This window comes from Lissotriton helveticus, chromosome 6, assembly GCF_964261635.1.
Source record: "Lissotriton helveticus chromosome 6, aLisHel1.1, whole genome shotgun sequence".
NCBI lineage: Eukaryota > Metazoa > Chordata > Amphibia > Caudata > Salamandridae > Lissotriton > Lissotriton helveticus.
This window is the reverse complement of record NC_136067.1, coordinates 1,230,030,393-1,230,053,698: the sequence shown is the minus strand read 5'-3', so window position 1 is coordinate 1,230,053,698 and position 23,306 is coordinate 1,230,030,393. Positions and strand designations below refer to the sequence as shown.

Below are 23,306 nucleotides of genomic sequence, written 5' to 3'. Positions count from 1 at the left end.
ACTTTTGCAGGACTGACTCAGTAGTCTGCAAGGGGTTAAGGGACTGCATACACTGTGCACATTTGACTTACCACTGCTTGTCTCAATGTCTGAGTCATTCTGCAAGTGCATAGACAATGACTGGGTTCCAAGAGTGCTAGTAGTTGACAGCATGATACGTTTATAAGCACATATGTTTCAGCAGGGTGATTAGATAAGGACATGCTTCTGTCAGGATGATTGTAGGAGAGGACGGGGCTTTAGAGCCATAGAACAGGTCAGCAGAGCTGCTTTAGAGCCAGAGAACCAGGTCAGCAGAGCTGTTGTAGAGCCAGAGACCCAGGTCAGCAGAGCTGCTGTACAGCCAGAGAACCAGGTCAGCAAAGCTGCTTTAGAGCCATGGAACCGGGTCGGCAGAGCTGCTGTAAAGCCAGATAAACCAGGTCAGCAGAGCTGCTTTAGAGCCAGAGAACCAGGTCAGCAGAGCTGCTCTAGAGCCTAAGAAGCAGGTCAGCGGAGCTGCTCTAGAGCCAGAGACCCATGTCAGCAGAGCTGCTTTAGAGCCAGAGAACCAGGTCAGCAGAGCTGATTTAGAGCCATAGAACCAGGTCAGCAGACCTGCTTTAGAGCCAGAGAACCAGGTCAGCAGAGCTGCTCAAGAAGCAGAGAACCAGGTCAGCAGAGCTGCTTTAGAGGGAGAGAACCAGGTCAGCAGAGCTGCTTTAGAGCCATCGAACCAGGTCAGCAGAGCCGCTTTAGAGCCAGAAAAACCAGGTCAGCGGAGCTGCTTTAGAGGGAGAGAACAAGGTCATCAGAGCTGCTTTAGAGCCAGAGAACCAGGTCAGAAGAGCTGTTCTAGAGCCAGAGAACCAGGTTAGCAGAGCTGCTTTAGAGCCATAGAGCCAGGTCAGCAGAGCTGCTCTAGAGGCAGAAAACCAGGTCAGCAGAGCTGATTTAGATCCAGAGAACCAGGTCAGCAGAGCTGCTCTAGAGGGAGAGAACCAGGTCAGCAGAGCTGCTCTAGAGCCTAAGAACCAGGTCAGCAGAGCTGCTGTAAAGCCAGAGAACTAGGTCAGCAGAGCTGCTGTAGAGCGGGAGAAACCATGTCAGTAGAGCTGCTTTAGAGCGAGAGAACCAGGTCAGCAGAGCTGCCTTAGAAGGAGAGAACCAGGTCAGCAGAGCTGCTTTAGAGCCAACGGACCAGGTCAGAAGAGCTGCTCTAGAGCCAGCGAACTAGGTCAGCAGAATAGCTTTAGAGCCATAGATCGAGTCAGTAGAGCTGCTTTAGAGCCAGAGAACCAGGTCAGCAGAGCTGTTGTAGAGCCGGAGAACCAGGTCAGCAGAGCTGCTCTAGAACCTAAGAACTAGGTCAGCAGAGCTGCTTTAGAGCCAGAGAACCAGGTCAGCAGAGCTGTTGTAGAGCCAAAGAACCAGGCCAGCAGAGCTGCTCTAGAATCTAAGAACTAGGTCAGCAGAGCTGCTTTAGAGCCAGAGAACAGGCCAGCAGAGCTGCTTTAGAGCCAGAGAACCAGGTTAGCAGAGCTGCTTAACAGCCCGAGAACCAGGTCTGCAGAGCTGCTCTAGAGCCAGAGAACCAAGTCAGCAGAGCCGCTTTAGAGCCATAGAACCAGGTCAGCAGAGCTGCTTTAGAGCCAGAGAACCAGGTCAGCAGAGCTGCTCTAGAGCCAGACAACCAGGTCAGCAGAGCTGATGTAAAGCCAGAGAAACCAGGCCAGTAGAGCTGCTTTAGAGGGAGAGAACCAGGTCAGCAGAGCTGCTCTAGAGGGAGAGAACCAGATTAGCAGAGTTGCTCTGGAGCCAGAGAACCATGTCAGCAGAACTGCTTTAGAGCCATAGAACCGGGTCAGCAGAGCTGCTTTAGAGCCAGAGAACCAGGTCAGCAGAGCTGTTGTAGCGCCAGAGAACCAGATCAGCAGAGCTGCTCCATAGTCTAAGAATTAGGTCAGCAGAGTTGCTCTAGAGCCAGAGAACCAGGTCAGCAGACCTGCTGGAGAGCCAGAGAAACCAGGTCAGCAGATCTGCTTTAGAGGGAGAGTGCCAGGTCAGCAGAGCTGCTTTAGAGCCAGAGAACCAGGTGAGCAGAGCTGCATTAGAGCCAAAGAACCCGGTCAGCAAAGCTGCTCTAGCTGAAACTGACTGACTGACACTGACTGATTGACACTGACTGACACTGATTGACTGACACTGACTGACTGACACTGATTGACTGACACTGACTGACACTGATTGACTGACACTGACTGACTGACACTGATTGGCTGACACTTATTGACTGACACTGATTGACTGACACTGACTGACACTGATTGACTGACACTGACTGACTGACTGACTGACACTGACTGACTTACACTGACACCTTATTCCAATCAAGATGGCTTCAGGTGTGCTATACGTTTGTCATAAGTAAGGCTGTTAGCACTCTAGTTGTTCTTTAGAACACTCTGGGAAGCTGCAGTAGAACACAAAGGAACCAACTGACAGTCTCTGCCCTTGTTGGATGTACATGTTTTACTGAGAATGTCAGACTTCATTCTCAAATGACTGAGAAAGATAATGTGAATTTACAGAAGATATGCTCTCAGTTTAGCTTATAGATCACCTTCCAAACCTCTGTGGAAAAAGCATGAGAAAATAGTTTTCTCTCAAACATGATTCATGATATACCAGCAGAAGGCTTTTTCACATGGTAAAATCACCTTAGAACACACCACAATTCCTAAAATGAGTATGGTATCTTCAACAAATTATTTATAATGTAACTAAAGTCTTAAAACCTTCTATTAACCTCAATGCTTTTAATGAGGTGCTATCATGTATATTGGTCCCAAAATGGCTGCCAACACTTCTTGGATGAAGTGCTGACAGCCAATCAGATCTCACGACGAGATGTGTCATTAGGCTCCGCCCAGATATATATGTATTTTTTTCCTTTAATATGTAAAATACTACTGAACAGATTTACACCATATAACCAAAAGGCACGAGTGTGAACCAAGGACTACCTCTTTGCCAAATTTGGTGCAATTCCATTCAGAAGTTCGGGCTGTAGCTGCGATTAAAGGTTCCTATGGAAAATTGCATGGGGAAAACACATTTTGGGACCCCCCTTTTTTCTCGACCCCGGTAGACGAATCACCCCCAAACTTTCAGGATAGGAGCGGGCCAGAGCACCCCACGAGTTTTGAAAATTTCGCGAAGATTCGTCAACCGGCGCCAAAGTTCTTGCAAATAGAATGTTGCGGATTTCCTATGGAAAATAGGTCCTAACTATAACTACCTACTAGGTAATATATATATATATAACTATAACTATATAACAACTATATAACTATGTATATATAAATACAGCTCTAGCTCTGACAGTTGCTTCCACTCTGCTTTACCCCTCACAGCACAGAGGTGGTCAAGGCGCTAACAATGTGTGATTAACGTATTTTAATGCAGTGATATGGACCACCACATTAAAATGCGTAAGTCAAATGCCTGACGCGTGGTACTAGGCAGGGCTGTATGAAAATGAAGTCTGACGTTTCCAGTAAAACATGTACCTCCAACAGGAGCAGGCAGTTGATTCCCTTGTGTTCCACTGCAGCCTCACAGAGTGTTCTAAAGATCAACGTGAGCACTAACAGTCTTAATTATGACAGAGTGTGGCCCACCTGAAGCCATCTTGATTGAATCAAATTGGTAAAAACTAAAACATTTAATTTCGAAAGAAACAAAATGAGGGGGTTCATTCTGTCTCAAAAATCATGGTTAGTGCAGTAGAAAGAAAAATTAGGACCCATTTAAAGTGAGTTCTCAAACATCTTCCTCTTCTATTTCATTGAAACATTCTGACATGTAGACTGAAACATGCACCTTTACCACCAGCAGTACACTGCCAGTTAACTCCCTAATAATCAGCAGCTTTACTACAGTGTTCTAATGAGCAGCTATTGTTCTAACATTCTGAATGTATGCCAAAAGTGTGGCACATCTGAATGTCAACCTGATGAAATTGAAGTGAAAACTGAAAGCATTTTCTACTGAGGATACTGCAGTAAACAATGAGATTAGGGCACTTGATAACAAATAAGTCTCTCAAGATGGCCACCAGAGAAAAAAGAGCCCAAATGTATCACACATATAACCCACATGTAGTCCAAGTATAACCCAATAAACGAAGAGTGCAAAACACTCAGTTGTTTTTTTTTTTGCAGCTTTACATAGAGCATACTTGACCTGCAGGTATTGGAGTGCTTTACATGAGCATTGGTTACATTACACAAGAACACATTCCTTTTGGTTTCAGGCAAGGGGAAATTAAGAGATTTGCACAGAATTACAAAATATTAATCTGATGCCAAGACTCAAACCTGGTTACCCTGTTGCAAAGGTAGCAGCTCGGGCTGTAATGCTGCATTCTCTCAACTAAGTGTAACATATAAGTGATCAACTGGATAAAAAAGATCAATATAGCAAATGATTTAAAAGTGTTTTGTCGCTATTTGAGAACTCATAAAATATGTCCTCATTTTAGTTTTCCAGAGCACCAACCATCATTTCTATAATTCCTCTCATAGGGTAAGGGCACAGACTCTGATAATTGAGAGCAGGGAGGAGGGTGCAGAGGTAATAAATTGGCCATGCTGAGCAGGCGGGAGTAGCAGTGGCAGCACAGCGGATCATGGAGGGCAGAAGAAAGGAGAGCAGGGGCAATAAATCAACAATGCAAGCCAGGCAAGGGAGGCTGTAGCACTATAACAGATCATTGAGGGCAGAAGGAAGAGTCAGTGGCAGTACAATAATACATGCCAACAGACCCAATTCAGGCAGGAGAATCACAATGTTTTTAAGTCCAAAAGAAAATTTTTTAATCTATCTCCTGCCTAAAATCTCCTCTTTTCAACGTAAATCAATGGGGAAAGTAATTTCCCCAGGTTTGTTTTCCAGAATCTCCCTCTTACCAAGTTCATAATTTTGGCAAGTATGGTACATTGGATCACGGAGGTCAGGAGGTATGAGGTAAGGACATGGACTCGGATAACAGAGGGCAGGAGGGAGATAGGCAGGGGCACCAAACTGAACTTACAGGGCATGTGTCAGGGGTTACAGCAGCACAATACATCACACAGGGAAAGCGAGAAGACAGTGTAGCACAACCGACCCTGGAAAGCAATAGGGAGGGGACAGGGCCACGCACACTGACAACAGAGAGAAAAGAAGAAAGAGGCAAGGGCAGCAAGCTGACCATACCAGACACACAGGAGGGACAGTTGCAGCGTAAATGATTATGAAGGTCAGAAGGGTGGGGTTAGGGACATGACAACGGACCAGACAAGGCAAGAGGCAGGGGACAGGGGCATGCACATGGGAAACAGAGGGCAGGGGCAAGGGGGAAGGGAACCAGCTGACCATGAAGTTCAAGTGGGAGGGGCACTGGAAGCACAGCACACCATGGAAAGACAATAATGGCATGCATACAGAAAACGGAGGGAAGGTGGGGGCAGGGGTATCAATTTGACCACACAGAGCAGGAAGGAGGGGATGTGGCAGCACAGAAGCTTCTGCATGGCAAGCAAGAGGGTTAATGGCAGCACAACAGCCATGATGGCCAAGAGATAGGGAGCAGGGGCATGCACAAAGGACCATAGAGGATAGAAGGGAGGGGTAAGGGCTGGACGTAGACAAGAGAGGGCAGGGGAAGGGGCTTCACAACAGACCACACAGGGCAGGCAGGAGGAGGAGCAGTTGTAGCAGAATATTGGAGGACAGAGAGCATGGAACTCGGACAGGCGGGGTGGAGGTGGCAGGGACAGGCGACAGCCATCTGGCCATGGTAGGCAGGCCGAAGGGCCAGTCCCAGTTCAACATTCCACTCAGAGCAGAAAGGATGGGCAGTGCCAGGTCCAGGTAACATGGTGGACTAAAAGAAGGAAGCAAGGGGTGTGCACAATGACATCAGAGGCCAGAGGGAAGGAGGTGCAGTGGATTGCATTGAATGTAAGCAGGTCTTAAAGGAAGCAGAATTTGTATATGAAACTCGTGTGAGGTGTGAGCAGATCTAGTGGTAGGTGATTGCTTAATGTTTAAAAATGCCAAAGAGCTAGGAAAGGGATTCCAAGTTCACTGCACCGGTGCATGTGGACAAAGTCAGCAAATGTGCTGTACTAGATATGGGAAAAGATGGTTGGAACAAAGGGAAGTTAGTGAAGCTTACGCCAGGCCAGGTAGACGTCATGAGAAAGAGGAAATGAATGATCTCTTCCCACTTGTGTAGATGATAACCAGGTGCAGGTTGATAGAATTTTTTTCTGAGGGAGGTAAATTACCCAGCGAACTTGTGGGTTCTGTTTATGGCTGAGAACTCTCATGATTGTCATGCAAAGTGTAATTATTCTGGAGATTTCTTACTATGATATGTACTGTACATTTCTTTAGTTTTATTGCTTTTATTGGTTTTAATTCATTTTTATTTGTGTTTTTTTGTTTTTTCCATTTTTAAGAGGGGAATGTGATATAGAGGATTCCATTGAATGTCAAGCATGTCATATGCGTTCTGTATGCATGTGCATATTCACTTGCATTGCTGTTGATAATTATGCATTGTGTTGTGTATTGTAATGATGGCTTGCAAGCATAGCCGATCTGTTTAAGGATTCTAACTGCAACCTTCACTTGCTGTTGGACATCTGAACCAGATGGTTATGGCATGCTGTGGGCTATTAATTGTATGTAATAAACAAATATTAAGACTTGCCTACTGTGTTGATCCATCCTTATTAGAAGAGTGCAGGGGCAGCAAGCTAAGCAGCGAGGCAAGGCAGGAGGGCAATGATGGGGCATAGAACTGGGCAACGAAAGGCAAGAGGACTGGTCAAGGACATCAAGCTAAATGGTGGGCAGTAGCTGCACATTGGACCATGCAAGGCAGGAAGGAGGGGGCTGGTGCATGGACTCGGACAGCAGAGTATAGGGAGAAGGTGGATGGGGCAGCAAACAAACTGTGGTGGGAAGGTGGGAAGGGCAGTGGCAGAACAACGTCCAAACAGTACTGTAATGAGGTACCAGAGGCATGGACTTGGACAATGCTTGGCAAGGTAGAGGACGGGTAAGACCAACAAGCTTTGTTGGGAGCAGCACAATGCCAGGTCAGGGCCTGCATTGTGCTGTGCATTGTGATGGGCCTCTTACTTAACGTTAAAAAAACACCAAGAAAATCACTAAAAAACAAAGGTTACGGGGACGTTATAATTAGGAAATGGAATTAAAAAAAACCTTAGAAATTCACAAAAAAAACAAGGGTTATAGGAATGTTATAGTTAGATTCAGATTTTACATACCCAAAACTGCTGAAATTCAGCTTATATAGCTAGAGTTATTTCAAGTAAGTATAACTTGTGCCCTAAGGTAACTATAACTCACACCCTCGCCGTGAGTGGTCACAAACATTCATTGCACCCCCATGGCACTTTGAATAATACAGCGTCCTGGATGAAAAAGGTTCGCTATGGTGATGCTGAATAACTAAAAGTGAAGTTTTTAATTTAGTTCAACTTTGCAGGTGATGCTTTTCACTCACACACACAAACTCTAACACTGTAAACTGCTAGCCCAACAAATATGTATATTTTTGTCACATATCGCTGTATTTAATTAAATTGATAAATATTGATAAATAGAGTCATCCTGAAACTTATACTATATAACTATCATGTTAGTTTTTAACCTTTCCCAGTTTTTCAGTGACTATCTCCAAGGATTTCTCTTGCATTTCATAAAATTACCTTTGAGCTTGTCTTCTTTCAGATGTTTCTTCTCTATCTCTGCTTCTTTTGCTGTGTTAAAATAAGAAGAGAAAAAATAATGGACTTAGTCACAGCATACGGTAGTAATTTACCATAAATATCTAAAGGGCTCATTACGATGGCGAAATGATCACTACCGCCGGCCTTGCGGTGGCGATCATTCCGCCATCGTCATGAGATTTATCCCCGCCATATTATGATGGAGGTGTGTATCGTGGCGAACGGAAAGTCTGTCCTCCACTTTTCCGCCGGTGGCAATCATCACGATTGACTGCCAGGCGGAGCAGGGGCGCTTCTACGGTGGCGGTGCCTAGCAGGCACCGTCCGCCATATTAGGATGTCGAGGTTGAAAGGCCTTTCCGAGGTGGCAACGCTGCCATGGAAAGGCTGGCAGGGATTGGGTCCAGGGTCCCTTGCAGGCCCCCCTTGTGTCTGGGGGAGGTGGGGTGCACTTGGGGGGTACATATGGTACCCCCCTACATTTCGCTGCATCAAGTGGCAGGCACTGGCATGCAATTTTAACATTGTGGCGGGTGCTGCTGTCAGCAGCAACCGCCGCAATGTTAAATCGCAGAATCCTAATTCATGGTGCGGGACTGCTGCATGCCTGGCGGCCGGTCCCAAAACCGCGGGGATGGCGGGTGGATTCAGGTCCGCCCGCCATCCCAATGAGCCCCAAGGTCTGACCAGAGATGGTCATAGCCTAAATTTTACACTTTCAAATGCCTCAAGAAGAAATGCACCATTATTGTTATGAAAACTGCATAGTTATGGATATAGTTTATTATTTATAGTTCAACATAAAACCTACACTTGAAAGTATCTCCTCCCAAATCAAATGCTCTGTAAAATTCCAAAATCCCTTCTTTTTCATTTAGCAAATTCCAAGTAACCATACCTATTTATGTTGTTAATTTTTTCCAATGGCATTGAGTTAGAAAGCACAACTTTAGTTGCAGCATTGCAGGACCTTGAATTTTGATGAAGCATTATCATCCTATCGTCATGGTGTCTGTAGGATTCTGTCGGTTTAAAAGATAGCACATATTTCATACGTGCTTGAAAACTGAAAAATATTGGCTATATTTTTAATGGCGACTACAGGCCTATACATCTAATTTGAAGTATCATTTACCAATATTAACAGTTATGGAAACTGCACTTTTCATCAAATATCTGGCGGGCCTTCTCTTATTGGGGTAAATTCACCTATAGTATTCATGTGCCAATAGTATCAATCGTTAAAGGTGAAACAACAATCAACATCACACATGTACTCCTGATTTTTTTGTTTAGATCTGTTTATTAACGTTTTCCAATACACATTTTAGATAGCTTCATGTCAGTAATATTGTAACTGCATAGAACAGAGGTCTGTCACAAAAGCCAATATGTTATGCTAGTCGGGCAAGTAGATATGAACATAAAAGAGCAAATAATACTTGTGGAGCTCAAAACATAGGACCAAGGAATATGCAATATTGATACAGTATATGAAGCAGAACATGCGATGTGTGGTGATTCCATGGTAAGAGCTATGACAGTCATAAAAAACAATGCAAATGCCAAATGTAATAAACTGTGAACCTAGTCGCACCCCACCAGAACACTCATGGAATAATTGTAACAAACCCAGTGTATGGTACAATAATCTGAATGAGGATACAATTGTACATTACGAGACATTTTGGGTTTGTTCATCACCTGTGGCTTGCATATGTAGAAGAGTAGCCGCTTGTGTAGGTCGGTATCAGGTTCAGGAGCCATCCGATGAAAGAGTGGCTGTCCGGAAGTCTGCCAATATAGTGGTTTTCCAACAAGTAGTCTGGGAATATTTACATAGCCCAAGTGTGTCCTCCTTATGAAGGGCGACGCTTTCTGCCTGAGCCCAGGTGATCACTGGGCATTCCCAAGCAAAGGGTAGAGGGGGAGTGGGAGATTTCCATTTGTGTATGATTAGACGTTTAGCCAATAAGTGACCCGGATCAATAACCTATCCGTGGCTCTGTGTTCTTTATCTCAGCACATGTTTCCCAGGCATGTAGCACTGGGCACCCCGTCCAGTGCGCTAGACGTGTCGTGACTTTGTGCCTGTATAGGTGCAAGGATGGGCAAGAGCACATGTGTAATATATCAGTATCAGTTAGGTTGCCTCTGGAAGAAGAAGCTTCAGTGCATAATAAATATTGATTAATCTTATGCAGGCTCAGCTAAGCTCTCAAGAGAATGGAATACTGGAAGAGGCAGAAACGAGCATTCCAGGGACCCTGAATAGGGCTCTCCAAGACTAGCCTCCACTCCTCATCCTTGCAGGGGCAGCACAGATTTGCCTCCCAGTGGCGGTGTAAAGGGGTGTGCAACATCGCCATGTTCATGCGCATGGAGTCCACCAACTAGTGTGTTAAATGCATACCCACAACCAAGACATGTAGTTATTGAATAGTCAGATGCATAGGATGTTCTTGTTGTATATCTCCCCATCTGTTCACTAGTACTCCAAGCACTGTGTTGCAGAGAAGGAACTGGCCTGGAGGTAAGCCCTCTTCAGTTATCAAGTCACCAGTGGAGTGAAGATGCCATCATTGTATAAGTCACCAAGTGTATGTTTCCCTGCCGCGTGCCAGGTATATAATTACATTAATGATGTAACTGACCCACCTAGTGGTGTGCAAAGCAACAGGAGTGCAGGAGCCTAGGGAAGAATGGATTTAGTGATAAAAAGACAATGCTTGTAGCAGCGGTAAGGGATCTGGAGAAGAGCAGGCGTGGGCATCGGGGTTGGAGTGCAAGGGTGAAACAAGTGAAGTAGGGTGGACAGGTTCTAGGATGGGGAGGAAGTGGCAGTGTCTGATAAATATAGGCTTGCTATTCGGTAGGCCACCCATTGGAGTTCAGAGGCTAAATAGTATTGCTTAAATTGTGGGACGGCCAGTCCCACTCTATCTGTGGGCAGACAGAGATTCTGCAGCTCCACTCGGCAACATGCATTGTGCCAGATCAACATCTGCATCAACTTTTCAAAGGAAACAAAAAAGGGTTTCGAAGCATAAAAGGGAAGGTTTGAGTATAATTTAAGAACCGTTGTACCATTACCATTTTAATAAGGGTAATGGCACCTGATACTGAGGGAGGGGTAATGCCAGAATCCCACTGGTGTACACACTGATGTCTGGACTCATATGAGGTTTCCTTCATATAAATCTGCAGTCGAATAGTAAATGCGTATACCCGGGTATCTAAACATGATGGGTTGCCAAGTCAAACGAATACCATTGAGGGAGGAGGCTGGTTTTCATAACGCAGGATGGAATGAAAAGAGACAGGATTTTTTCCAGTTGACCTTTAGTCCTGATAAGGTTGCAAATCTATCAACAATGTGGGCCATTACGTTCGGGATAGAAGTGACATCTTTGAGGTATTGCATAAGGTCGTCAGTGTGTAGAGACACTAAGTGCAGAACATCTCCCAGTGGGATCCCCATTATAAGCTAACGAAAAAAGTAGCGGAAAAAGGGACAACCCTGGTGGATGCCCCGGCAATTGGTACCAGATTGGAGACAAGGGTGCTCTTTTCACATGTGCCAGCAGGAGATTGTAAAGGAGCTTGACCAGACTAATAACATGAAAACGGAGGCCATAGAATGGCAGAACCTCAAAGATAAAGGACCAGTCCAGGGAATCAAATGCCTTCTCCAAATCCAGGACTACGTTACCCGAGCAGTGCTAAGAGTCATGAGCTTACTCCAGGATCTGGAGGAGCCTATTTTTTGTCAAGCGATGTTTTACAGGCTGGAACAAATCTGTTCTGGTCTGAGTGCATCAGCGCTGGCACCAGTGGCACCAGTTGATCAGCGAGTACTTTGGCCAGGACCTCATAATCAGTATTTAAGAGGACCAGCGGCAAGTATGAGCCCAGTGCAGTAAGGTCTCTATCTGGTTTAGGGATGGATATGAGTTGTGCTTCATGCAATGTGGGTGGTAAGCAAGAAGCTTGGTGTGCATCATCATAAACTGTTAACAGGTAACCCTGGGCATAGTTCGTGTAGTAGCGCTACGCGTAGGTACGCGAAGTGCACTTCGCACTACGCGAGCTACGCTAGCTACGAGAACTGCGTAGTGCACTGTGCAAAATGCTGTTCGCACTGATTGCACAGTGCCGGATGCTTGTCCGCACTGTGCAATCAGTGCAAACCGCATCTTGCACAGTGCAAGCGGTCGTTTTCTGCCGCTTCAGTAGATTTCTACTCGAGCGGCAGCTTTCTCAACGCGGACTGGTAGTTTCTCATCATGAGCGGTTGTGAGCATACGCGACCACTCCCAATGAGAAACCTGACCTACCCGCGTTGAGAATCTCGCCACGCTTGCGATTGGCAACTTGATGTTTCTGATCGCGAACGGGAAAAAAGTCGTGCCGGGATTTAATTTTGCTCGCTCGCGGTCGCCAACTTGGCGTTGACTGCAAGCAAGCAAAAAATGACCACTATGTGTGTTTGCACTGTGCTACGTGCAATTCACGGAGTGAGGAGTAGTGCAAACTTCTGAAACTACACGAGCGTAGCGTAGTACTTCACCCAGGGCTATTAACAGGCAGGGGGTCAGTAGTAAGTTTTGCAAGACACGGCCGGCCGGCCGGCAGGCTATCATGGCCAGGTGTCTAATTAGTTGCCAGAGATCGAATGACCTCCCAAATCTCACAGAGGATAAGGGGGCCATTGAGTTCTGTTTTCTGTTCTAGCATCACTTGAAGGACAGCAATACCAGTTAAGAATGCATCCACATCAGTGGCAGTAGCAGAGGTCACTGACTGATATAAGAGCGAGTAGTGTTTAGTTAACTCAGCATGTATGGTGGTTTGCATATGGAAAAGATCCCCTTGGGCTGCACGAAATTCAATTATGGGGTGACAGGTCTGCACCTGTCAAATATGCCAGACCAGTTAGGACTCAGATTTGTCCGTCCTGGGGGTCTGACGTGGCCAAGTGATCTGTACACATATCAAGTAAACCCAGTGGGTGGGTGTCTACAACACGCTGGTCCCATGTCCTAGCATATTGTGCTGGAACCCCTGAATGTCCCTGTCCAATTAGAGACAGATGTTCTAGGTGCTGCCTCTCCAAATCAAATTGCAAAAGCTGGGGAGTATGGTCAGAATTTGTATGCCCTAAATAATAAACGTGAATGACTTGCATATGAAATCAGCAGAGCAAATGATGTGTACGTTGCAAATATGCAGATTATGGAGAAATCAATGGAAGAAATAAACCCTGTTAGTAGTATTGCATGTGCACCAGATATCTGCCAAGTGCCAATGTCTGAGCCATTCTGTGAGGTTTTGAGCATTTGTGGTGGCACCCATGTGGTGAAAGGAGGCAAAAGAGCAGTCCAAGTTAAGTCAGAGTATGCTATTAAAATCCACCCAGGAGCCAGGGTAGTTCACTCCAAGCCGATAGAGCATCAGACACCTTGGCTGGTAATGCTGCTTGGTCTGTATGGGGGGCATATATTCTCACCAATATCATGTGCCAGCCATCTAGTCAGCCCTTGATGAAGACATACCTGCCGTTCGGGTCAATGCTGGTTGCTTATGCCTCAAAGGGAACACCAGCCCTGATCCACACCAATACCGCCTGAGCATATGTTGAAAAGTTAGTAGAAAACACTTTGGCCTCACCAGCACCTCTGCAGTTTAACAGCTTCAATTGAAAGTAAGTGTGATTCTTGTAAATAGGTGAAGTGGTATTGTGGAGGCGCAGGTAAGAATATATGATGCACCCACGAGAAGGGGCATGTATCCGCCAAACTTTCCACGTTATTACTTTGGTGCCAGCCATGTCTCTAACTGGGGTGTATTAAGGGGTTCGACCGTGACCAGAAGGGCAGGGATCAATCTTTGTGTAAAGTGCATGTCGGCAACATGCAGGCAAAAGGTCCAAATATCAAACCAAATTAAGAGAACTACATCAATCAAATAGAAAATATCACCTTAGGCCTACTCCCCTCCCCAACAGGAAGGACTTGCAGATATTAAAGGGGGAGCGATCATGCCCTGCAAAAAACCAGCGTGAATGTCTGGTCCACATCTTAAGGCACCTCCCGGTTAGTGGTGGCGGGGGCAGACAAATTGCCTCCCCAGCAGAATCTGGAAGCAGAGCCGCCAAGGGGCAGAATGGCAAATGCAGCGCTCCACAGGACTGAGGCGTAGTCAAGACTACGCGGGTCGTAAATGATGTTGTAGAGCAGCATCTCCAGTTCAGATGGCATGGAGCGGCCACATTGCACTTCACAAAGAGGTTTCCAGGGAGTCACAGCAGTCAAGGTTGTGGCATTGACCTCGTCACGCTGTGGGGTGCAGATTTCCCAGTATAGAGGTAGATTGTAAGCTGAGCAATGGATGAATGCCGGATTTGAGGGATTCGATGTGGCCTTCCTTTAAAGAGAGTTCACCATTTTGGCCTCTCAAGCCACATCCCTCATCACACAGCTACTCTTGATGGTAGTTAGAGGAAAATCTGTGTTGCAGTCTTGCAAACATAGCAATTGTCTAGCAATATTGCTAAATCATTTGCAGCAATTCACCCTGTTAATGTCTAAAACATAAATCAAAGCAAATCAGTATACTAAAGGTTGCTAACTGCGATTACGTCCCTCAAATAACATACACATTCATGTTTTTGGTGTGACAGCAACTGGCCTATCGAGGGCTCCACAGATCCGAGGGATATAGGTAAAGGGTGCTGCAGGACACTTTCTACTTCCCATTTATCTTCTCAGACATGAAAAAGATGTTCCCTTGTGCCTCAACTGTCTCTCTCATAATGTCTAAAATGCCCCCATAGGGATTAGATTGGAACAGAGCACAGTGAGAAAATTGGAAATTCATTCCACAGTATTCTGGGGAGCATCAGCTGACCAGGTTCAGAATGCTGAAGCTCTAGCATTGCCCGTTGTTAAAAGGAAAGCATGAGGCTCCTTTCCCCAGCATATCCTATGATTCCCTGCCCCACCTGGCTCCCCTCCTACTATGTGGAGGCTTTTGTTGACGATCGAAGCACCAGAAGATTCAACATTTAGTGATTGCTGTACCAGAAGATGGAGCCTGTGACTTCGCCTGGCCTTACTCCTGTCAGTTCCCACCCGTGTCGGTGAGACTGAAAGAGCTGGGTGGAACTTCATTTGAGGGACAGGGCAGCCTAATACCTCATGGCAATTTTGGAAGGTCTTGTATTTTTGAGTCATCAGGTATATTTAGATATAGTGAAAATATAATCGAAGGGGTGGGCTCAACGAGTAGTAATGACATGAACATACTCCCAGTGAATAATTTAGAAATTCAGGGTCCCACGGGTCTGACTGATAGTGTGATTAACACGGGTACGTGGTCGATAATGCTCTGGAATATGGCAGGCTTAAAAGCAAAAATGAGTAATGAAAATTGGGTTAACCTAGTGAACGAGTATGAGATAGTGAGCCTGCAAGAAACATGGACCACGGAGGCTCTTCACTTGTGTGGTTTTAAAACTTTTTTCTCACCCGCTATTAGCTCTACACACGGCAGTGCCAAAGGAGGCTATGCACATACGTGTCAAACCTGTTTCAATGCACTAAAATATTGTTTTTAATAATAGGTATTATCACATAATCAGGATAAATATTGATAAAGTGTCCAGTTTAATTTTTATAATAATGTCCCTGAGGAGGTTGTGGATGAAATCTTGAAAGCCTTTGGCAATGATATTAAATCTACGTTGGGTGGGAGAACCAAAGACGTTTGTGTTGTATGGGGTGGGGACTTCAACTGTTCTATATGTGAAAGAGGAGAGAGAGGAACCTGTGGTGTAATGCTGGACAATGAGATTAGTCTAAGTCATTTTGAGCACACCAAATGTGGGGACTATCTAAATGAAATCATCTTTGGCTGTGATATGAGATTTGTGAATAGAATGGGTGGAACTGAGGTCCCCTTCCACCCCACCTTCAATGGCAGAGGTGCCTATTCAACGATTGATTTTATATTGATGTCGGCTAGACAAGGGGGAAAGGTTCAGGCATTTAAAATTTTGGACAATCCATTAAGTGACCACTTCCCCCTAAGTTTAGACATTTTGAGCCCATCTAAAGAACATGATAGAAATGGTATCCCAAGACTTTATGTAGCAAACCTTGCCCTGAACAGGAAAAATGGTTATTCTTTAAAGTGGACCAATGTGGTCCCTGAGGATTTTCTGCATAATTTAATAAAGAAATGTGCATTCAACCTCGATGCTTGTTTGGATGGGAACGTTGACGATGTTGAAGTTATTTAAAAAAATGTAGTAATTGCCTCACAAATTAAAAATAGCCAATGGGTAGAAACGAAAAGCCCCAAAAAGAAGAAATCAAGCTGGTTTGATACAGCTTGGACCAAGGCCTATTATAATCCCAAACAAGCCTTAAAAGCCCCTGATAAAGATCCTATCTTAATTAAGGAACTGAGAAATGATTATAAGAAGACTTTGAAAAAGAGAAAAGACACTCTTAAAAAGGAAGCTTGGGATACATTGTGTGAGGCATCCCTGCGCAGAGACTCTGCAGCTTTTTGGAAAGCAGTAAATGCCCCATTTTTGAATGATAAAATTGAGGCCAGGATAGAAGTACCCATTACTGAGACTGAGTGGGTAAAGCACTACGCAGAATTATACAGCGTGGCGAGTCCAAGGGAACACTCCTTAGCTCAGGATAACATTTTGGAGGATTCTCATTATTCAAAGATTAAATTAGATTTGGGCATTTCCCCAACCGAAGTAAATGCAAGCATAAAATCAAGCTTGACAGGAAAAGCCCCAGGCCCCGATGGGGTTCCGGTGAATTTATATAAAAATAACACCGACCTATGGGGCCCAATTCTTACCAAACTTTTTAAAGCTTCGTGTTCTAATGGTCTGCTACCCTCTTGGTGTGAGTCTATAATAGTGCCGATATATAAGAAGGGGGATAGAGCAAGCTGTCATTGCTATCGCCCAATATCGCTATTAGATTCAACCATTAAGATCTTTGGCCGCGTGATTTTAAATAGATTAAAAATATGGGCGCAATAATTAGTGACTTACAGTATGGTTTTAGAAAAGGCCTGAGCACTATCGACCAGTGCCTCAACTTGCATGTTCTTTTAGAAAAATACACTAAAGCTAAGGGTGGCTGTATGTTTCTAACTTTTGTTGACTTAACGTCAGCTTTCGATTGCGTCACCCATAGTAAACTTTGGCTGATCCTTGAAAAAAACTGGGGGTAGAGAAATCTATTGTCTACTTTCTCAGGGAACTTTACTCTGGGGCATCCGCCAGAGTTAGGTACGGTAAGAATGGAGAATGTACTGAATTATTCAGTATTGCACGGGGAGTGCGGCAAGGCTGCGTCCCGGCCCCTTTTCTTTTTACGCTTTACATCAATGACGTAGAGAGAATATTGTTACAGGAGTGTAAGGACATGCCGATGGTGAGAAAAAGATCTGTCCCAGCGTTATTATACACCGATGACGCGATCCTGATGGCCAGGACGCCGCTGGCCATGCAAAATATGGTCACTTCTTTTTCAGAACTTATGACCAGTCTGGACTTGAGGATAAATTGTACTAAGACCTTTTGTATGACCTGTGGCCCCAGGGCAGATAGAAAGAAAAAGGTAATTTATATTGATACTAGTCCAGTGGATTTGACTCCAACCTTCCCATACCTAGGGGTTTTATTTGAGCAAACGGGTTCGTGGAACAATGCAATTAAGACAAGAAGGTTACTGCTTTGTAAATCGATAATGGCCTTAAAAACTTTTAGTAAAAAGATGGGCAGAAAACCGACCGGGGAGCTGTTAACTGTGTATAGAGCGACCTGTGTAGCAATCGCCTTATATGGTGCAGGACTGTGGGGACACGCACATGTGAAAACATTGCAGGTGGTGGAAAACATCTTTATGAAATATCTCTTAGCTGTCCCGGATAGTGTTTCCACATATTTTGCCTCGCGGAACTTGGGGAACCATATTTAGAAGACACCATTAAGGTTGCACCAGTTCTTCTGTGGCATAGGGTCTGGACCACCGAGGAATGTGAAATTTAACCGCACTATCTTGAACGATGTGATGGGGTTAGATAATGGTGGTAAGGTGGGATGGCTAAGTTATGTGAAGAAGTTTCTTACAGACATAGGTTTTGCAGATTACTATGACGACCCTGCATTGCTGCGTGATGTCCCCAGAAAAGTCCTGAAGGGAATATGCATGAGACTCCTGCGAGAGCGCAGAACCACTGCAGAAATGATTTAAAAAAACGGTGGTCGCGCATCAACTGATAATAGTCGAAAGTAAAATGCAACCATATGTTAAGCTACAAATGAGCGATTATGAAAGGTTTTTATTAACGTGTTTTAGATTAAATCTGCTATTCAGGTCTCTTAGCTTCCTTAATATGAATAATTGCTCCAAACATCTAAACTAATACCCATGTGATGATTTGTCTGAACAGTCAGACATCCATATCCTCTTCTTTTGTAAATTTTATTCAATACCTAGGCGAAGATGGATTGTTCCCATATTGAAGATCATGGAAATTAATCGGTGTCGTCCTGCTTTTTTAGCTGTTCAGAGATTAGATAATATATTAACTGTTGCATCTGTCTCTGCGTTTCTTAAAAATGTTTTTAGATCTCGGAAATCAATTATATCCTGAAATGTGATGAGCTAATTTTATTGTATTTTATTGAATGAAATTATTTTTATATATGTACATTTTAAATGTGATTTTATCTGTACTTTTATGGTTGTTCTTTTTCAATAACCGAATAAAGTTTAAAAATTAAAAAAATTAATTAAATTAGAGTCATCAGGTCTAGAAGCAGCCAAGAAAAAACACAATAAATCACCCACCAACATCCATAGGAGGCACCCATCTTCTCCAAGGCAGGCTTGAACAATGAAATTACACTGCTTGTATCTTTTTTTCTCTATTCTCACCTAAACCACAGTAGCCATATTTGGTATGGACTGTTTTATGTTTTTGTAAACAAAGGTTAAATAATGTGCAAGGAACACACCAGGACTTTCATTTCTAATATCATGTTGCCAGCATCTAAATTATGTAACCAGAATTGAAACCGATGTTGCTGATATGCCTGTAAAGTACTTTAATACTCTGTGGGTAATGCTTGCGATATATATAACTACAAAAAATGTAAGCAAGTAAGTACAATTAGGAGGGGTGCTACAACACCCCCTCTGCTTTTCTCACTAATATTCCCCTTTTCTGGGGTCCCCTCAATTCAAGGGAAGCTGATTTTGAGGTGTCCCCTGCTACCACTTTCACTTATCTTCCCAGGAGACAAGCAGATAGCCAGGGAAGCATGGCACCTCTTGGCAGTGACAGCTAATGCATACTGGCACCACCTTCTCAGAGATAAGAAACTCCTAATGGTAAATGAGGAAGAGCTCACAGAGAGATGGTAGATCTTGGGAGCTGCAAATATATTATTTTTAAATACAGTCATAAAATACTCAAGGAGGGCATCAAGACTACATGTAGTTTTTTCTGTATGTCTTATGAGGGTTTTTAGCAGGTTTATAGTAACCATCTTTATATGCAGAGTATATCAGTGGGATATCTTAGGGAGGTAAATATATCATTAAAGGGGCCAGAAAAAGGAAGTGAAGGATGACAGGAAACTAAGAAGCCAAGTATGTGTTTATTTTCAGATAAAGGGATGATATTTTCAGGGCAGGAGATGGTGATGGGAACCACCTGGTATTTATATTCATTAGTTCCGTTTGATACCTTTACTTGTCCATGGTGGTATCAGGTGTGTGGGAGTGATCTGTGTGAATATACAACTTACAAATGTTAATGGTGAACATTTACCAAGGGGAAATACTTCCCCTCAGGGTTGTCTAGGATACCACTCAAAACCCATTGGTGAACATGTGCTTTTATTTTATTAGGTGTTTGCCCTTGTCGGGTGATCTTGCCTCAGAGAGTGAACCCATGCCATTAATCTATATCTTAACTTAACAACTGTTCATTTTAAAAATGGAAAATTACGTTTTTTTCCATAGTTTAGGAGTCACGAATGACAAGGGTATGTCAAATCATGGGTTCCCCTTATGCATGGACCAAGTAGAAAAATGCCTCTGTAGGCACATTCATCCAGTGTTCCATGTTGGCTTTTAGGACTTTATGCACTTTATTCCTGCTAAACCGTGCTAAAGTGCTTGTGCTCTATCCTTTAAACATGGTACAGGTGACCTACATCCAATTGACAGATTTAATTTAATTGTAAGCCCGTACTAAATTAAATACTACTAGTGGGACAGCAGCACTAATTGTACAATCTATGAAAGCCTGTGGACAGTTTTAAACTGCCATTTTGACTTGGCAAAATATACCTTCTGCCATGCCTTAACCCTCTTCTTTAATACATATGTCAACCATGGGGGAAGGCCCTAAACAGCCAAGAGGGCAGAATACCATCGCTTTATCTTAACAGTTGGACATGCACTTGCAGGTTTTACTTGTCCTGTTTTAGAAAAACTCTTAAATTCATTTTTCACTACTGCAAGGCCTACCTCTATTATAGGATAACATTGTCTTAGCTTATTACATTTAATAAGTGATAACCTTTGATTGGGAATAGCCAGGAATATTACGTTTGTTCTCCAAGGAATTGTAGTAAAAACCCTCCTTAATAATAAAGTCACATTTTAAGTCACAATTCTGGAAATGTGCCTTTTACAAAGTTGCCATTTTCTAGTCCTAATAATTTAATGGCTGCAGCCTGCTCCTGTGTCACATGACTATGTGTCAGTGGCAGTTGACCGTTGTGTATTCTTTCCAGACAGCCACACAATAGAGAGACACTGAGTGGTGGTAGGATGGGCCATATAGGCAGGATGGTGGTGTGGAGCTTTCACCTATCACACTTACTTTAAAGGGGTTGCCTCAGCACACTCAAAAGGGCTTCACACTAGGTAATTGTGCCCCCATACAACTTACGACCAGGGCAGGGAGGCAGAAAATTCCAGATACTTCTGTGGGGGTAAAGCTCCAGATGCTATGCCCCCATTAAAGGTAAAAGCAGGTATCAAAATAGAACCCTCAGACCGATTATTTAGTTCACTTTTGGAGCAGCAGAAGGACTCTAAAAAGACTGCTGTACTGTATGTGGCCCGCTGTGTACTTCAGTTTACTGCCCTGCTGCCTGAAGCTGCCTTGTGCCCTCAGAGGACTGTCCTACTGCTTGAGACTGCTTTTCTGCACTAGTAGACCATGGACTACTTGAGTTACTCCATGGTCTAGTTGGCCGACCTCCTGATCAGAGCCTCAAGGACAGTAAACCTTCCACTATCTTGAACCTGTACCTGGACCCAGCCTGAGGGAGTTCTGACCAGCTAAGTGGTGCACCTCCAGTCTCTGACCCTTTGAAGTGGGGTTAAATGCTCTGTACCAGCCTAACTGATGGTTCTACTAAATCCAGCACAATGCAACGCAATCCAGACCACACACCAAGGACATAATGTACAATCTCAGTGGGACAAACATGGTCATGTGCCTCGGCCTGTGCTCCCTTGCAGTTAGCAAGAACTTGTGACTTTGTCCTGGTCTAGTCTGACAAGATACCCACGGTGGGCACTTTGCACCTGTAGCGCTACTTTTATCTAAATATTTAAAATCACATACATCCAGTTCTACTGATTGGATTTTTGTCCTTTTGGTCTCAAATTATTTACACAAATTTTCTCAATTTTTCTAAATTGTGTGGGATTTGTCTTGTCTTTTATATTCACTTTTTTCTGTTTAAGTGTTGCATACATATGTTATACATTGCTTCCAAGTTAAATCTGACTAGTTTTGTGCCAAACTATCAGAGAGTTGAGCACAGATACATGTAGTGACTTTATGTGGCTGTTGCTTGAGAACGGCTCACATCCCCTCATCAAAGAACCCTTTTTCTCACAAAAGGCATGTTCCCACTTGTTCCTATAATTTGTGATTAAACAACAACAAGGGCACTACCAGGTGCAAAAAGGATTGGCAAAATAAGCCTGCAAGTTTTTCATATTTATATTTATCTTACAAAAAAATTACTGGTTCGTTAGAAACAGAACTTGGCATAGAATAAAATTATTAACTTAAGAGATATAGCATTGGTCCTGATAGCATGGGACATACAGTGGCCAGTGACTGGGATGAAACAGGTCAACTTTCAAAGGGATATTTAGGTATTAACCTCCCGATAAATCCATATAATTTGTTATTAAATCATATAAAGGGCACCAAAAATAAAAGGATACTGGGGTCCCTGGGCATACATAAATTCTTTAGCCCTCATAGGAAATGATCTAAAGTGCTCCCTGGGACATGGTTGAACCCATTCTGGTGTTAGGGACAAGAATGAAAATTAATACGACAAAGCAAGCAACTAATAGAGTGGGTGAGGGTCTTCAAGAAATATATAAGCACTTTTAGCCACGGGTACAAACTTTCAATTAATTGGTATCATTATTTTGGATTGGGGGAAATTAGTTGTGTAATTGATATAGGCAAATACATGGTATGCTAGATCCCCGATGAAATCCTTTCTTCCCTATTTACCCAAAGGAAAGTTTTGGGTATATGGTGATTGTGGTAAATATAGTGTTGTCACTGTTGAATATAAAACATAGTGCCATTGGGGGGGTCAGTTTTTCTAACACAAAATTCCAATGGGTTGACATTTTTGTAAACAATATTGATATAACATCTTATTTAAGTTAAACGATTTTTTCACTACATTATTCTATTATTATACCTACCAAGATGCAAATTCCAGAGGAGAGGATTCCTTCCGGTTGTAATGTTATGTTAAATGATCAACAGTAATAGCAAAATTGAGGAGGGAATGGTTAGGAGTTTCTCATCACTAATTGTTAATATTATGCTGACCCATTAAAATTTAATCTACTACTCAGAATTATTGACATTCAACTATCTATTTCTGCCCAAAATATTTAATTAATGGGACAGGCTGCAAATATATGATGGTCATCTGCTTTTATAAAATTTTGCTTGCACTGTTCTGCTTCACTTTTATGATGGAAACCTGGTGTGAATCATTAGCAAATCTGGGTCAAGGTATACTGTACACAGAATAGTATGGAGTGTTTGTGGCCTATTCGGGATTTCCTTTCCAAAGCCAGAATTTTGATGGGGGGTGGATGCATTTGGCTGAGTGATAAGCATCACAATGTGCAGTTTCGCTTTAGTATTCTTATTTAAAAAGACATATTTAAAAAAAACTTTGCCAGATTACATACCAAATATTTATAGGATTCAATGATGGCCTGTAGTTGGAAAATATATATTTAAGTATACTGGTGGCAGCAGTAGCACCCTCTGATAAGTAGACCTGTGATAGCCACAGCAGAACGGGCAAAGCCAAATATTCCCAGAAAAAATACACAAAGGGACATATTCTCAAGAACGTGTGATAACCATTGCAAAAGTAACTTAACGCAACTT

The 23,306-nt window shown here is 43.5% G+C and overlaps 1 protein-coding gene across 1 annotated transcript in view; it reads right to left on the bottom strand.

Annotated features, from left to right (window-relative positions):
* LOC144762658 (uncharacterized) overlaps positions 1 to 23,306 on the bottom strand; it is a 1,356,333-nt gene that overhangs the window by 324,337 nt on the left and 1,008,690 nt on the right. The window contains exon 29 of the mRNA XM_078647891.1: positions 7,773 to 7,823. Coding sequence (XP_078504017.1) covers positions 7,773 to 7,823 — 51 coding nt within the window. The remainder of the gene's footprint in view (positions 1 to 7,772; positions 7,824 to 23,306) is intronic.